Source organism: Sceloporus occidentalis, unplaced genomic scaffold (genome assembly GCF_023333645.1).
Source record: "Sceloporus occidentalis isolate IW3139 unplaced genomic scaffold, rSceOcc1.0.p SCAF_118, whole genome shotgun sequence".
NCBI classification, from domain to species: domain Eukaryota; kingdom Metazoa; phylum Chordata; class Lepidosauria; order Squamata; family Phrynosomatidae; genus Sceloporus; species Sceloporus occidentalis.
The window spans coordinates 2,887,251-2,902,992 of NW_028317098.1; the positions used below are offsets into that span (position 1 = coordinate 2,887,251).

Here is a 15,742-nt window from a genome sequence, read left to right on the forward strand (position 1 = left end):
CAGAGCTGAAAAATTCTAATCCTTCCAGGTTTTGGTGGTGCAAGCCTGGGTGCCTGTCATGTATAGATGGCAGCTTATTTTTCACTTCATTAATTGAACTTACATGGACTTAGGAAAAACAAGTTGTACTAAAAACATTTTTGCTGTACAAACAACCCCAACTTTCTTGATATAGGTCAAGCTATGTACAGTGGCAAAAAACCTACGAATCACTCTCTGATATGGTGGTACCGCGGTCTACAAAGTAAGTTGAGATTTCTGAACAGGCTTGTTTTTCACGCATTCCATCTTGACCTTCATTCCCAGTCTTAATTTATAATGATAATTAATGGTTTGACTGTATTTATTAGCTTTTGTCTACAAATTCTGTATTATCCCAGTGGCAGCTTCAAGGGCCCTGATAGTAAAGCATAGATCTGGGAAACAATGGATTTGAATGAGGATTCAGATTAATATAGAAAGCAAACAAATTCTTTACTCTGGCATTTAGCAGGGCTCACGTCCTTTCTGCATATCTTTCCTTGGTGAAGCTGAGCTTAACGTGATATTAAGTTACTTAGAAACATTTCCCAATATTCCTGATATGGGTATCATGGACATATGGAATTTTGGAGCTGTGGTGGCTCATGACTTTTGTGTCAGTGGAGTTGTGCATTTGCTATGCTCCAAATGTTAAAGGAGCTATCCAAGATACGGAATAGGTTCATCACTTGGGATAATTCATGTAAAGCTCTTCCAATAACCTGGGAGCCTCCCCTTCGACTGGAGTGAAGTATGTGCAGGAATTAAGGTTTATTGAGAGGTAGTCAACTAGGGCAAATAGTGATTTGGGTAATCAGATACAGCAAAGGACACGGCTCCTGTTGCTTTAGGGTTTTTGAAGAAAAATGCTACCCCTTAGCATCATACTCCCTGGGCATGACTCACAAACGTTCTTAGAAAGGTGGAGTTGAAGATGCCTGCATGGGAGAGGCCTCATTCTCACCATAGGCAGGACTGGGCCTTCCATTAAACAAAAACAAGGCAACCACTTCCAGCACCTTTTCCTGGATGGTAGTAATGTGGAAATGCTGAATATCTAATTAAAATTCCTGATCAGGTCTGCACATGAAACTGGATGGGATGCCATCTTCTCTTTTGCATTGGACAGCAAAATGTCATTGATCAGCCATAGTCTTGTGAAAGAAACAAATAGCAATTTCTTGGGTGTATGAGGTGGTGGTGTTTATAACTTGCTTTTACTTTTTGAAATGCCCTGAAATTCTTTCCTATAATCTGATGACAGCAAAAGTACATTGAGGGAGGGGAAGGAAGGGGAAACTTGTTTATAGTAATACAACGCATGATAGTATTTGTAGCATTTCCTAATTAAGAGACTGCTGAGAAAGTAAACTGGCCAAGAAATCACCAGCTTGCTTATTAGATAGTATTTTTATTTTTATTACTGTTAAGTGCTAACTGTTGGAGGCACTTCATGCAGAAAGACATCAAAGAAAGAGCAAAAAATCTACATGTGTATTTTATTCCAACAGGATGATTACTGAAGATACAGAAGGAGGACTGTTCACTGTAACACTATTCCGAAAAGTGATGGATGACTTTAAGGCCAAAGCAAGAGAGAACAAGTGATGTTTATTTTCTATTAGTATTCCAAAGGAAGAGTAGGAATAACATATTTTTAAAAATCCAAATGTACCCTAGTGAAGCCAGGAAGATAGGTGCTCAATTCCACCAATATTTAATTCTTTAGTAAGAGCACACCATCATTCTACATTTTAATCTGGTGTCAAACCCATTAAAAGGCATTGTCATACCTACTATTGTTGTGTAAGATCAGGACCAGAAAAGAGAGAAATGGCGTTGTTGGGTTTTTTTAGGAAAAATGTTAATTCTTGCCAATTAATTCACACTATATAATTGAGGAAAGGAGAGCAAGCATATTTAGGATCATCATGACTGAAAATGCCTTGTAGGTCATGGTTGCTGATCAGAGAATACTGCAAATTAGCTCCACAAGGAGCAACAGCTACTGAACAAATAATGCTCCACTTTCTCATACAATTATGAGTAACTGATGCAGTAACTAAGGCTGGCATCTCTCCTCTAGATGCCTGCTTGGCGTCAGTAATGGGCTGGATGAGGGAGAACAAACTCAGTGTGAATCCAGGGAAAACGGAAGTACTGGTGATAGGCTCCCCGGTTCCTGGTGGTGAGATCTGTCACCCGGCCCTGAACGGGGTCACGCTCCCCCTGAAGGACTCAGTGCGCAGCTTGGGAGTACTCCTTGATTCGTCGCTCCAGCTGACTTCTCAGGTGGATGCGACGGTCAGGAGTGCCTGTTATCAGCTTCGGCTGATACGCCAGCTGCGTCCCTACCTGGACCGAAAGGACCTAGAATCTGTTGTACATGCTTTGGTAACCTCTCGATTGGATTTCTGCAATGCGCTCTACATGGGGCAACCCTTGTACCAAACTCGGAAGCTGCAATTAGTGCAGAATATGGCAGCCAGATTGGTCGCTGGTAGCTCCAGGTCGGACCATATAACACCTATCTTAAAAGATCTTCACTGGCTGCCTATTCGCTTCCGGGCTCAATACAAGGTGTTGGTTTTGACCTATAAAGCCCTAAATGGCTTGGGCCCAGGGTACTTGGAGGACCGCCTCTCCCCACATAATCCACCCCGCACACTCAGAACATCTGGGACTAAATTGTTGGAGGTCCCTAGGTCTAATCTTATTCGGACCTCACAGAGGGCTTTTACTACTGCTGCCCCTGGACTTTGGAATAAGCTCCCTGCAGAGCTTCGCTCCGCCGCCTCATTAGATGTTTTTAAAAAACAGCTGAAAACATATCTATTCCGGCTGGCCTTCCCACCTTAACTTGTTTGTCTGTTTTTTTTCCTGCCCCTTTTTTTCCTTTCTGACCCTGGATTGATGAACGTTTTTGCATTTTTCTTCTGCCCCTGATATATGTATTTTTTATCTTATCGTTTCCTGTTCCTGTCTTTGTAATAATGGTTTTAATTGCTGATTGAATTTTTAACCTGTATTGTAATGGAGCCCTGGTGGCGCAGTGGTTAAATGCCTGTACTGCAGCCATTCACTCAAAACCACAAGGTTGCGAGTTCAAGACCAGCAAAAGGGCCCAAGCTCGACTCAGGCTTGCATCCTTCCGAGGTTGCTAAAATGAGTACCCAGACTGTTGGGGGCAAATTAGCTTACTTGCTGTTCACCGCTATGATCTTTGGAATAGCGGTATATAAATAAAACAAATTATTATTATTATTATTAATGTTTTTATAACTTTGTAAGCCGCCCTGATCATTTCTTGGAAGGGCGGGGTAGAAATAAAATTTATTATTATTATTATTATTATTATTATTATTATTATTATTATAATTACAAAAGTTTTCAATGTCAAGAGACTTTACCCTGAGGAAGTGTACCAACCAAATGCAACTCACTTGCATCATGTATTTTTCAATAATATTGTGCAATTTTTTGCATGTCTCCCTGGAAATAATGCCTGTCGTGTTCAAGATTGTATCTGAAGTCACTACACATTTATGTTGGCTTGATGCCACCATCTTCAAATCAACCATTTTCACAGAGCTTTTGTGAAATTAAAATTGACACTCTGAGTTTCTTAGAGGAAAAATGATAAATCTTTTATTACAGATGTACAGCTGAACCTAATAAGTCAAATTCCATAGTAACAAAATGATGTATCATCTTGGATATACAGACACATAAGAGAGGAGAGGATTAGTGTTTAGAAGAGCTTGTTTACAAAGCTCTAATCCTTTTTCTGAAGTGACTTACTTGGATAACATGCTACACTGACAGGGCTTGTTTTTGCTTCTTGGCAAAGCCTTAGTTCTGCAGCATTTAGATTAAACATGTGCATGGATATATACACATAAACACACTGGGCAAGAGGTGTAATAAGGCACGGCTACTGAATGTCAATACCTTTTCATTTATTTTTTTTAAAGATTCATGGTGCGGGAATTTTACTTTGATGAGAAAGAACTGAAATGTGAAAAGGAAGAAATGAGGAAATTAGCTTCTGATAAGAAGCAACAGTATGTGAGTACATGACATCATGTTGCATACCTTTGCCTAACTCTCATTGGTTTCTGTGTCATCTCTAAGAGTCAGGTAGATTAGAGCACTGTCTTCTGTATGATGGAGACTGAAACACATAATGGTTGCCTAAGAATGCTATAGTATCTAAAGATAACATCTAGACCAGCTGAATATTCTGTGCTCTTCTGAGGGTGACAGTTTAGTTTAAAAACTGTGCAGTTAACAAGCAGCACTGTTAAAATAACAAAAATCCCTGCAGCTTCTGAAACACACGTATAGTTCATGAACTACAGTCTGTACATCCTCTTACATGTGAAGTATTATATGCATTATATGGTATTTCAGGTAGATGGGATTCAGTGAAGTCAGAGTAGTTGAAAGAAGTGGCCTGCCTAGCATGTTAGATACCCAGAGCAGATTATTTTTTAATACCCCAGGCAGGAGAAGATAAGACTTGCTTGTAGGTTGGTGTTCCCTGTTAACAGGTGTGATAAAAAGCTTGGGGACTTGGAATGTGTGTGCTCTGGGTGGAAGGGTCAGGAGGAGACCGGGTCACTAGTGGGTCGGTTCTGATGGTGATAATGACCTGTAATGAGCCAGTCAGGTGGTGACAGCAGGCTGAGTAGCAGCAATGGCAGCAGGCATGTTTGGCATCAGGTTGGCTCTTTCACTCCAGCAGAAGGTGTAGGAGGGGAAGGGAGGAACTGGGGTGAGATATATGGCCTCTGCCAGCCCAAAGAGTAGCAAAGCTACCGTGGCAAATTGCGTATTGGGAAATCATAACTCTTCATTATTTTCCATTGCTCATGATAGCCTTTGCCTAGGCATATGGTAGTTGTGGTGGCAGTGGTCTCCTCCTCCTCCTCCTCCTCCTCCACCACCACCACCACCACTACCACCACCACCTGGCCAGCTCAACAGTTTCCAAAAAGGGGATTCCCTGTCATCCTTTCCTCTCAGCCAAGGATGCCATTTTCTGCCTTGCAAGCAGAGTGCCTGGGAGGAATGGCACATGGGTAAAGCTTGCTATGCACCTGTTAGTGAGCTTTTCAAATACAAGTAGCAGCAACACTATTCTCTTCTTCAAAGCCCCATTCTATGGATGTTTCTCTCAGTCGTCTCCTGTTAGGTTTTTTTCTTAAGACTCTGCCTTCATCTTTTCCAGCACTGCAGAGTTCTCCCAACCCTTAACTGTGTAAAAATAGGAAAGTGAAGCTCAATTAAAATAACTCTTTTGTGGCAATGTGTGGAGATGGGATACAGCGCCAGGGCAAAAACAGTGCAAGACGTGCTGATGCTTTAGGTCAGAACCGTGGTTCAGAGGGATTCTCTTCCTTGTGAGCCTAATCCAGCCTGAAGATGGTTGGAATTTGATAACCAAGCTCCCTGAGGAATCCCAGAACTTCTCCCAAAATCCTAGGCAGAAAATTGAAATGGCATCACAGTAGTGGTAAAAATACTGGCAGTGAGCAGACTAAGCAGCGCTCCCCCTGCAACAGTTGGGTGATGCACCCCATTCCCCAGAAGTATTTGTTTGATATACAGGTAATACTAGTAATCTGGCACTGATCCATGAATCCCCAGATATTGGATTACAACTCCTGGAAGATTGGGCCAGCATGACCAGTAGTCTGAGGTTCTGGGAGCTGTAATTCAGGAACAGCTGGAAGTCCAAAGGTGGCAATCACACTAGTAAATGAAATAATTGACAATCTATCTGGTATACCTTTAAATTTTACATTGCATTCTGCCATTTTATCCACATGAATGACTCGTTGACTGTGGAACAGAGCTAGGGGAACATAGCGTGCACGGGATTAGTGTATTTATATTGTATGAAAAGACTTCAGCCAGAGATTAGCTTTACAAATTCCCATAGCAAACAACAGTTTAATGCATAGGTATTGATTCCAAAACAACCAAATACAGTATACCTGTTTTTTCTTTTTCATTATCCAAGGGTCCACTGTTGCGTTGGTTAAAGGTGAACTTCAGTGAGGCGTTTGTGGCTTGGATTCATATAAAGGCTCTTAGAGTTTTCTCTGAATCTGTCCTCAGGTAAGTAAGAATTTTCTTAAATCAAGGTATAAAACAAAACTAATTCAGATCTCCACTTATTTCAGTGGAAGAGATTTAAGCTTTAATCTTTCCCATTGAAAGCAATGAGAATGAAAACAGTAAGTGCTTTGGCTATATCATGATGAATATACACTTCATAATAGAGTTAAGAAAGCTGATTGCAAACCTGTTAATATAATTTGATGTTCCAGTTCGCTCTGAACCTGCTTGTCACTGAATATTATAAAAGTACAACTCTCAGAATCCTTTATTGCACTGGCCATACTGGCTAAGGCTCTCAGGAGATGAAGTCCCAGCAGTATCTGGGGTTGCAAGTTGGGGAACAAGGTTGCCATTAATAAGGCAAAACAGTCAATGCCAACTGGAGCTTAGACTACAGGTTTGCAAATAAAAATTGAAAATAGCTGAAATAAACAGTATTTGAAATTACACCCAGAATGTGATCCAACTTGCTGACTGGTCACTGCATGTATTCAATTTTTAAAGGTATGGACTACCAGTGAATTTCCAGGCAATGCTAATTCAGCCTAACAAGAAATCTGCGAAGAGGTTGAGAGAGGTCCTTAACGCAGTCTTCAAACATCTGGATGAAGTAGCAGCAGCCAGTATCATGGATGTAAGTGCTGAAATGGAAGACACCATTTCTGATCTATCACCACTGTTTGCCTTACAGCAGCTAATCAAAGTCAGAAATACACCATTCTTCATAATGTAGAGCAATCTTGTAGAGATCTACTACAAGATTTCTCTACATACTGATTCTATAGACTAACACGGTTATATCTTTGCATTCTTCATAGTGATTTCTTTTATGTCCTGTTTGGTTTGGATGTTTTAGGTTTCTCACAGCCCATATTGCAGTTATAGAAGCAGCAGCTTTGAATGAGCAAATAGTGCTATAATAGCATGGCAAAAGATCTGGTCTGACCTGTGATATTTTGCTGCCTAGGAGGACAATATGATGCCCATCTTCCCCAATGTTATGCACAGAAGAATCTTCCTTTGACCTAATTGAAGGGGCAGAGTCCTTAAATGCATCTGAGGGCAGCACGGGGCCTTAAGGGATACCGAGCAGACAACCTGGTCAGGGTGACTAGATGTCCTCCTTTTCCAGGACATGTCCTAAATTTCAAACAGGAAGAATGTCAAAATGTCATCCATTTTAAGCATGACAGAAGCATGGATTTAGTGCTTTTAGCATTTATTTGGTAATGTTGCACTTTTTCTTGAATGTCATACATTTTGCAGTCCTTTGGAGACCAGGGTTCGAATCCTGGTTCAGCTGTGGAAACCCACTGGGTGACCTTGGGCAAATCACATACTCTCAGCCTCAGAGGATGGCAATAGCAAACCTGCTCTGAAGAAACTTGCCAAGAAAACTCTATGATAGCTTTAACCTAAGGGTCTCCATAAGTTAGAAATTACTTGAAGGCACACAACAAAGATGCAGCCTAGGCTGGCCATCGCCATTTATTTTGCATTATATTTTATACTGTGCTGACACTTGCCTCAAAGATTTACTGTCCTCTCAAATAGGGTCAAAACCTGAGATGGCAAGAGCACCTACCAATTTTAAAAGTTGAAGCTCTTACGTTAGTGCTCTACTGCCTCTCCCAGGTTCTTTCCATATTTTTGTCCTGTTTGTGTATTCTCCGCATACTCAATGAGACAGTTCTTAGCATTGATTCTGTTGAAGAGTTGTCTTTCTCTGTAGACCCAAGAAATGTTTAGTCTGTCAACAACTGCATATAGTATTTTTTAATTACAGCAGAAGAGAGGAGCAAGTGTCCTGCTGGATGTTAGATGGCAGCGTTCATCAGCTCTTACCACTGCTTGGGCTGATGGGAGCTGTAGTCCAACATCTTCACAGCCACATATTGCTCCTCCTAGGAAGGAGTTTGTTTGCAGAAGTGCTGCTGGTGTGAATGCAATGAAGCTATTCCTCAACTACTCAATAAAACCAGTCATCTTTATAGCGAGTCCTAAAGCTCTTGCATACATACCTGAAAATTTTATTTGTTTGACTCTTTTTCCAGTCTTCTGTGGACATCCCTGGCTTACAGCTAAGCAGTCAAGATTACTACCCTTATGTCTATTTCAAGATTGACCTCAGCCTTCTGGACTGCAGCTAAGAGGTGCCAGACTTACCCCATGACTGGTCTCCAGCGTTTTAATATTTGATTGTTCATGAGCAATGAAGTTGCTGTGCAAGTACCTCCAATTCCAAGATAATTTTTTAAAAACATGGTAGTAAGGGATCCCATGATGAGCCAAATAATGTCGAGCAAGTGTTCTGTGTAGTTCCCAGGTTTCACCCGACACTGTAGATTCAGTAATTTTGCCCTTTCATTTTAGGTGTGACGATTCTGGAAGCCTTTTCTGATCATGTTAGAGAACATGCTTCACAAGGCAATTATGTTACAGTTGTATTTATTTTATTTTGTAAGTTACAAAAGAGGTCTCAAACAGGATTTTAAATAAAATCAAGTAATATCTGGTGATTAAGATGACAAGAATACTCTTAAATCATGGATCTGTAACAGTTTCATGTTCAGATTCAGTGAATGCAGCAGGTACACACTCTTGTATTGAAGCCAATCAGTTGACAGATAGTTTAGAAAGTAATTGGACAAGGGGGAGGTTCTCCATGTCAAGTTGTTCAGTTCAGCACTTGAGAGAAACTCAGGCACAGATTATATTAATGAGAAGTGGCACAACTAAGCTACTGATTTCCCCTGTTAATCTAGTGTTTGGTGAAATGGCTAAAAGCGAGGGAATCTTGGAACAAAATCCAGCTTTTGGAACCTAAGCCACTTTGACAGCTTGTTGGACATTTATCTTTACAAGGCAGTATAGTACAACTGTCTCTCTTACACTCCATTTTTACAATTAACTCCTACTGTAAAGTGAGTAGAAATGCCAATATGTAACAAAACCCAATATAACCTTTCAGGAGATACAGAAATTTGGAGTTTATGTAGGATGGAAAGTGACAAAATTGCATCTCATATCAACTTCATTAAGGGCAATTAATTGCTCAAGATGATGCTAGACACTGAGGACTATTTTTGGTCTCTTTGAACTGTTTTACACCCATGAACAGGCCAATGGATGCTTCCAATCTGAGACACTCTCGCCACGATTTAGCCTGACTCCAAAATGTAGTGATTTAGTGAAATTGGCCCTCATGCCCCTAAAGGGTGCTGAGGAAGGCTCCATGCAAATTTTTTTATTTTTAAATTGGAGATCTGAGGATCTCTTTAAGGCCTCTGGGGGACTACAGGCAACCCTTCTGCCCACTCCTGCCTTTTCTCAGAAGGTTCTATACTCCCAATGGCATGAGAGAAGCATTGATTTAATACTGACACTAGGCACTCTCACACACCCAAAGAAGCGGAAGAAACACACCAAGGATTTGTTTTTCTGTATATCCAAAATAATCTGGAGTTACATCTGTAGTGTCAGAATAGTCTTCAGCAGAGGAAAGGAAACATCAGACCGGAAGGCGTCCCAGCAGGTCACAGTTCACCTGGCACATAGGTCAGATCAATCCCTTTCCCAGATCAATAGCATTGGCTTCATGGCTCCTAGAAAATTCCCATTCTAAACTATTAATGTTCATGTCAATAGTATACCTGCCATGGACATTCTCCACTACACCTGCAAGGAATTTTTTTTCCTGTGAACCCTGCTGTCTCCAAAAGGAGATGGAAAATATCCTCTCCAATAAAGAACTACAAGTTTAGCAACACTTTATAAAACATTTCTCTGTATGATTCATGTCCCCTGCACAATGATACCTGAGATGCTGTACTGCTCTGTCAAAACATGGAGCTTTTTCGATATTGTACAACACTGACACAATGTGTCAAAAATATTGTTTTATTCTTTCACTGAAATGAAGGCTAGAGCAACTAGCACTTTGGAGGGGGGGGGGGAAACCACATTTTCAAACTAGTTACAATAAGTCTCAAGTCACCATCAATCACCACATACCAGCCGGACAAAAGCCAAAATAGGGAGTTATTTCAATGAAAGGTCAGTGTCATCATCTTCCAGGTATCTGTCGCACAGAATACAATCAGTTTTACTCAATACAAAAAAAATTCATAGAATTTTGGAGATTTTTTTTCCTTGAGAGGCACGCTATTAATAGCATTCTCAATCGCTGACTCAGGTGCTCTGTCTCAGCAAAAAGACCACTGGTACGTCTGTGTGCAAAGTGAAGTTCTGTCAAACCACCACCTAAAGTCTCTCAAGAAACAAAATGTCTTCACGGTCTCACAATTCATCCTTCTCTTTATCCCAGTCATCAAGATCTACGTCACTGAGATCGATATCCTCTTCAGGTGGTAGCTATGAGGTAATTAAGGAGACTATGAATTAAGCAGGTCCTCCTTCAGGTACATCAACAAATTTCTTTCATTTCTTTGAACAAGCTGACAGGAAGCTCACAAGTTCATGTGACTGACAAGAAAGCAGCCTGGAACTTGGAGGAGCTGTTGTCACAGACCTGAAAAGCTAACTGTTTCAAGATGGCCTTTCAGATTGTTTGTGTATAACAAGCTATATAGACACCAACTTGCACCCTCGAGGATTTGTATTGAATTATAAACTGCATCCAATCCTGCTACTTAAATAGTCTTTGGTCCCCAAATCAGAATTTACTGAGATGAGTACTGTGGAGACTCAGACTAAGACTAAACAGCATCCATGATAAAATATGGAAATTCAAATTCTGTCAAGCTTTGGTACAATAGTTATCCCCAATCTCCCTACTAGCTTGTTTCACTCAGTAACATTAGTAAGAAGAGCCAACCATTTTTAGAGGCCCAACATGAAAAAACTAGTCCCAACTAGAGAAGACTTACTGAGTCAATTGCTGAATGTTACGTCCACCTATAAAGTCTACTCTAGTTGTAATCAGCACATGCATTTAGGCCTGGGTTAAAGTCTAATTATAAAGTACCTGCATATTTTGTACAGTGGTTTGTAGCAGGATTTTCTGGATGCTTTTGGACTGCAAACTCCCAACAGTTCAAGCTCACATAGCTAATGGTGGGAAGTGCTAGGAACTGCAGTCTCTTAGAACTTTTAAAATATTCTTCAACCCATTTCATGATGTTGTAGATCTATTCCTAGTTTCTGTTACTCACTCTGTAGAATATTGAGTTCTAAAGAGTATTAGGAAGAGAACTGCACACAAAGATGTGCAAGGCAGTAAACTGAATCTGAAGAGATGAGTTTGCAGACATGGCAAAATAAAACCTGAAAGGAAATGAGTCAGAAGAGCTTGAACTAAGAGGGAAAGGATGACAGAAAACATAAAATATGCCCAAAGCTTAAAACAAAAATAATTTGGTGGAGTGACAGAAGAGAGAGAACTGAGACACACTGCCTGGTTTAGAGCTTAGGGTGGGTTTTTTGTGGGAGGCTTTTTGCAGGTGTGGTAGACAGCAGAAAAGACAGATATGACCACATTCTAGCCAGAAAGAAAAACAAGGGTTAGAATCAAGATTTCAGTGGAGCCTATAGAAAGAAGGTGATTTTTACAGTTGTCTCAAAAAGCAGACTGGGAATATAAAAAGAGACAGCCCTTCCCAACACACTTGTCTGGATTGCTAATGATAAAGAAACTCTAAACAAGAGATCAAATAAATACTCGAACACAGAAAGATCAAAAAGTGCCTCTTACCTCACCATCTTTGCCATCCCAGGGCTCTACTGAATTAATCTTAGCAAAGCCCCCTCCACCTACTGGTGCTGTGGACCCTCGGCCGAAAGAGAGCTCCCTAAAAGAAGAGTCAAAGCATTCTTAGAATTTACTTTACAACTGCCAGACAGCCTGCTCAATAGGTCTGACAAGGCCATCATGTTTTTCACTGTCCACTTGGCAACATACAGTCTGTTTCATCTGCTAAAAAAAGGGGGCACTTAACATGTTCAAAAGACTGAGGGCCATGCACATGAGCCCCAACGTAATGTCAAAACAAAGGAGCAACAAGAATTTTATGGGCAAAGACAATGTACTGTATGTACTCATGTATAAGTCTAGAAATTTTACTCAAATGTTCAACCCAAAAAAACCTCAGTCGACTTATGTATGGGTCAATGTAAGTACTGTACTTTAACTCTTATTTTTTTTAAAAAAAGAGAACCATCTGCTGGTGAAGGGTAAGAGTGTAATTTCTCCTGGAAGCACTGAGCCCCTCTACTCTCTCATCCATTCAGCCTTTTAGGATGAGCACACGCAGTTATTGCTGCTAGAATTTTGTAACTTCTTTGGGATTATTTTCTTTTGATTTATTCTTTAGATCCTTTGTTATATGCCCCTAAATTTTACCCTTTATTTATCCATGAGTCCATAATTTTGGCTCCCAAACTTGCCTTCGACCTATACATAAGGTCAACTTACAGTCGAGTATATATGGTAAATACTGACAAAGGAACAGACAAAGACATATAATTCTACCTGAGAAATTCATTAATCCCTTGTTCACTGAAAGATCCTTTCAGCAATGCAAATTTCATCTTTCGAGCATTAACTGCCGCCATGGCTGGGTATCCAAAGCCTCCAATCCCTAAGGAATTTTCAAGATCTGACTGTGCTCCAGCCTCTGTCCACAGCCACCTAGGAAACAAAGCCAAATTTGTATCTCACAGAAAACGTGCATAAAAGTACTGCAACTTCCAGCAGTTAGAGCTAGCACAATCAGTGGTGAGGAAGTTGAACTTCAACATCTAGATAGAGACACAATTCCCACCTCTATTCTAGACTGTTTTGTTGTTGTGTGTTAAATCTACACTGGCTCATAGTATCTCTGTAGTCATTCTCTTATTTTCATTTCTGCAGGAATTTTGCACAATGTAAGTGGCATTTTCCATGAAATAAGCTTACCCCCACATCTTCTTTTTGTACTTGTCTGCCATTTTCAACATGACTTCCAAGTAGGAATTTCTACCTGCAGCTCCTGATTAAGAGATAGAAACCACGGAAGATTAAAGAACATTACATGCACTATGACTATACACTATGGCACTACGTTGAAACACCAAAGGGGAAAGGGATGTTTTTTTGTTTACCTGTGTCAAGAATATGGGGCAAGACAGAAATGATACAAAGCTGATGGGCTTCACAGGTTTGCTTCAAAACATCTTCATTAATAATCTGAAAGTGAGAAAAAATGTTTCATAACATAAGCAAGGACGAAGAAGATAAGGCCCATGGAAAAGGGAGTCCACAGGTTGTATACAGCCCTCAAACCCTTTTTGGTGACTTTTCCTGTGCTACCCCCCCTCCCCCCTCATAATTTTTTATCTTTTTTCCCTTAAAACCAATATTGTGAATTTATCATGTCACTGGTTTGCCAATGGTATTTGGTGGAAAATCTCATCTATGATAGTCCATGGAAAAGGAAGTTAATGCACTACAATCAGAATCACAATCAATATCAATTTGAAGTCAATTTAAGTACAATTACAGTTCATTACCTATAAATTTAATGGTAACTGTTCAAGTATAACTGAGGGAATTTTATTTGTTAATAACATGAGGGTCATCAGGGACATAGCCAGGATTTTGGGAAGGGCGGGTTCCAGACTAAGTGCCACCATTTTAATGGGGCTTGGGTGCGGCAGCGCAGCAGCACACACCATTTTATCTAACGGAATGGGGGGGACCCCAAGGAACCCCCCCCCCCTTGGCTACATCCCTGGGGTCATTTTAAGGCTTTAATCCTATTTAATAAAGATTTTGTGATTTCAGAGAATGGCTGTCAAGTACTTAGCTAATGTGAGAAGTGACCCCTAAAACCAAGGCAGATGCTCATGCCTGGATTAGCAAGAGATCAGTCTGCACATTTAGAAAGCTGCTGTTTCATTCTCCCATCAATCCTATTATATAACCATTTGTTTGACTTCTCTCAAAGCAACTGCTCTACCTCCTCTGATCACCGGTGGGTGATGGCTTCCATGTCAGTAAGATGATTCTATATCCGTGGATTCAGCCATCCACAGATTGAAAACATTTTTTAAAAATTCCAAAATGCAAACCTTGATTTTTCCATTTTATAAAAGAGAATCCATTTTACTACCCCAATAATTATAATAGGACTTGAGCATCCAAAGATTTTGGAATCCATGGGGGTCCTGGAACCAAACCCCAGCAGATACCAAGGACCCACTGTATCCAGTGTGCTGAATTCTTTCCCCCAAATAGGCTCAGCACGCTGGATAACTACTTGAAAGTTCAGATCCCCCATTTCACTGACAGAGAAGTCATCAGTTGTTACATTTATTTATTTATGCATGCCGCCTGTCCCCAAAATGGCACCCGAAGAGCTCCTTATTAGATGGCTAATTAGACTTGCAAAGAAGCTCTGCTTTCACAACTCTGTTGTAGAGTTAGGACAACTATACAGCCAAAATGGAGCTACTGAAAAACAAAAGGAAAGCTACCAGCATGAACTGGGAAACCCCAAGCTTTGCAGAACAGGACAACCCTCAACCTGGCCCCCGGAGTACAACTCCCACAGAAAAGTTCCATCAGGACGGAGCATGATCAAGGGCCAAAGCATACAGCAGGTAGTAGAGGGAGAATGGAATGATGTAACTTGAATGAAAACATGAGGAGCTGGCATAGCACTCCAGACTCCAAAATTCTGTAGCACATTCTACTTGTAAATGCTAAAATGTGAGCTAGGAAGGAATTTGTTTATTTGGACAAGCATACCTCCAGAAGTTCAGGTGGTGGCGCATTTTCTGAAAAGAGGTCCAGGGCACGAGCAACAATATCTCTTTTTGTCCTTCCACCATCATAATCCACAGGGTCTTCTCCCTTCTGGAAGATCTTAATTGTAGGAAACCCATGGATCTGGAATAAGGTTGCATATGGTAATAAACCACTGGGAGTGGCCAAAAGGCACAGATATCTAGATACTAAAGGTTTTCAAAGTCAAAGTTAATTTGGTTCCAGGTGCATTGTAACCAATTTTACTTTTGCAAAATTCAACTTTTTTAAATAGTGGGGGCCATATGAAAAAAAATGAACTTATTCTGTACATATACTTAAGTTTTTAAAAAATTCCTGACCTGGTACAAACAAACTGCTTGTACACCAATATAGCATTTACTTTCTGTATTTTATATCATATAAGTGCTTAAAATAATCAATTAAAGAACCCCTGTCTGTGGAAAAAAAATCACAGTACATAGAAGAAAACTGACTCTGCTTGCTGTAGTTACTCACCCCATATCGATTTGCTAACACCTGGTTGACTGTGGCATCTACCGCTGCCAACTTCACTTTCCCCTTGGTTTGCTCTTTCACTTCTGTTGCAGCTCCTGCCCATTCTGGTTCTAAACTGTGGAAAGAAAGTTCTTATCTGTCAGAACATCTTTTCCTAGATCACTGGTAACTGATAATGGTTATGTGGAAATTAAAACAAAGCAAAAATCTTTCTTCAAGCCTCAAAAGGGACTGAAGAACAACAGTTAGTCTCAATATACAGGGTAGAGCTAAAAAATTAGTTGTGATTGGTAGATAGACAACGGTGTTATAAATGATTGTATCATC

At 40.4% G+C, this 15,742-nt stretch overlaps 2 protein-coding genes across 3 annotated transcripts in view; one reads left to right on the forward strand and one right to left on the reverse strand.

Moving 5' to 3' along the window:
* The window catches only part of LOC149282365 (V-type proton ATPase subunit C 2-like), a 26,232-nt gene extending 17,586 nt beyond the window's left edge, over positions 1-8,646 (forward strand). Inside the window, exons 8-13 of the mRNA XM_089498337.1 lie at positions 176-244; positions 1,533-1,625; positions 3,996-4,089; positions 6,050-6,147; positions 6,655-6,784; positions 8,205-8,646. Coding sequence (XP_089354463.1) covers positions 176-244; positions 1,533-1,625; positions 3,996-4,089; positions 6,050-6,147; positions 6,655-6,784; positions 8,205-8,300 — 580 coding nt within the window. The 3' untranslated portion in view covers positions 8,301-8,646. The remainder of the gene's footprint in view (positions 1-175; positions 245-1,532; positions 1,626-3,995; positions 4,090-6,049; positions 6,148-6,654; positions 6,785-8,204) is intronic.
* LOC149282366 (protein disulfide-isomerase A6) overlaps positions 8,582-15,742 on the reverse strand; it is a 23,724-nt gene continuing 16,563 nt past the window's right edge. For both annotated transcript variants that reach the window (XM_089498336.1, XM_089498335.1), the window contains 7 exons: positions 15,416-15,530; positions 14,900-15,040; positions 13,252-13,336; positions 13,067-13,139; positions 12,641-12,799; positions 11,864-11,960; positions 8,582-10,524 (listed from right to left, as the gene is read on the reverse strand). In XM_089498336.1, coding sequence (XP_089354462.1) covers positions 10,450-10,524; positions 11,864-11,960; positions 12,641-12,799; positions 13,067-13,139; positions 13,252-13,336; positions 14,900-15,040; positions 15,416-15,530 — 745 coding nt within the window. In that variant the 3' untranslated portion in view covers positions 8,582-10,449. The remainder of the gene's footprint in view (positions 10,525-11,863; positions 11,961-12,640; positions 12,800-13,066; positions 13,140-13,251; positions 13,337-14,899; positions 15,041-15,415; positions 15,531-15,742) is intronic.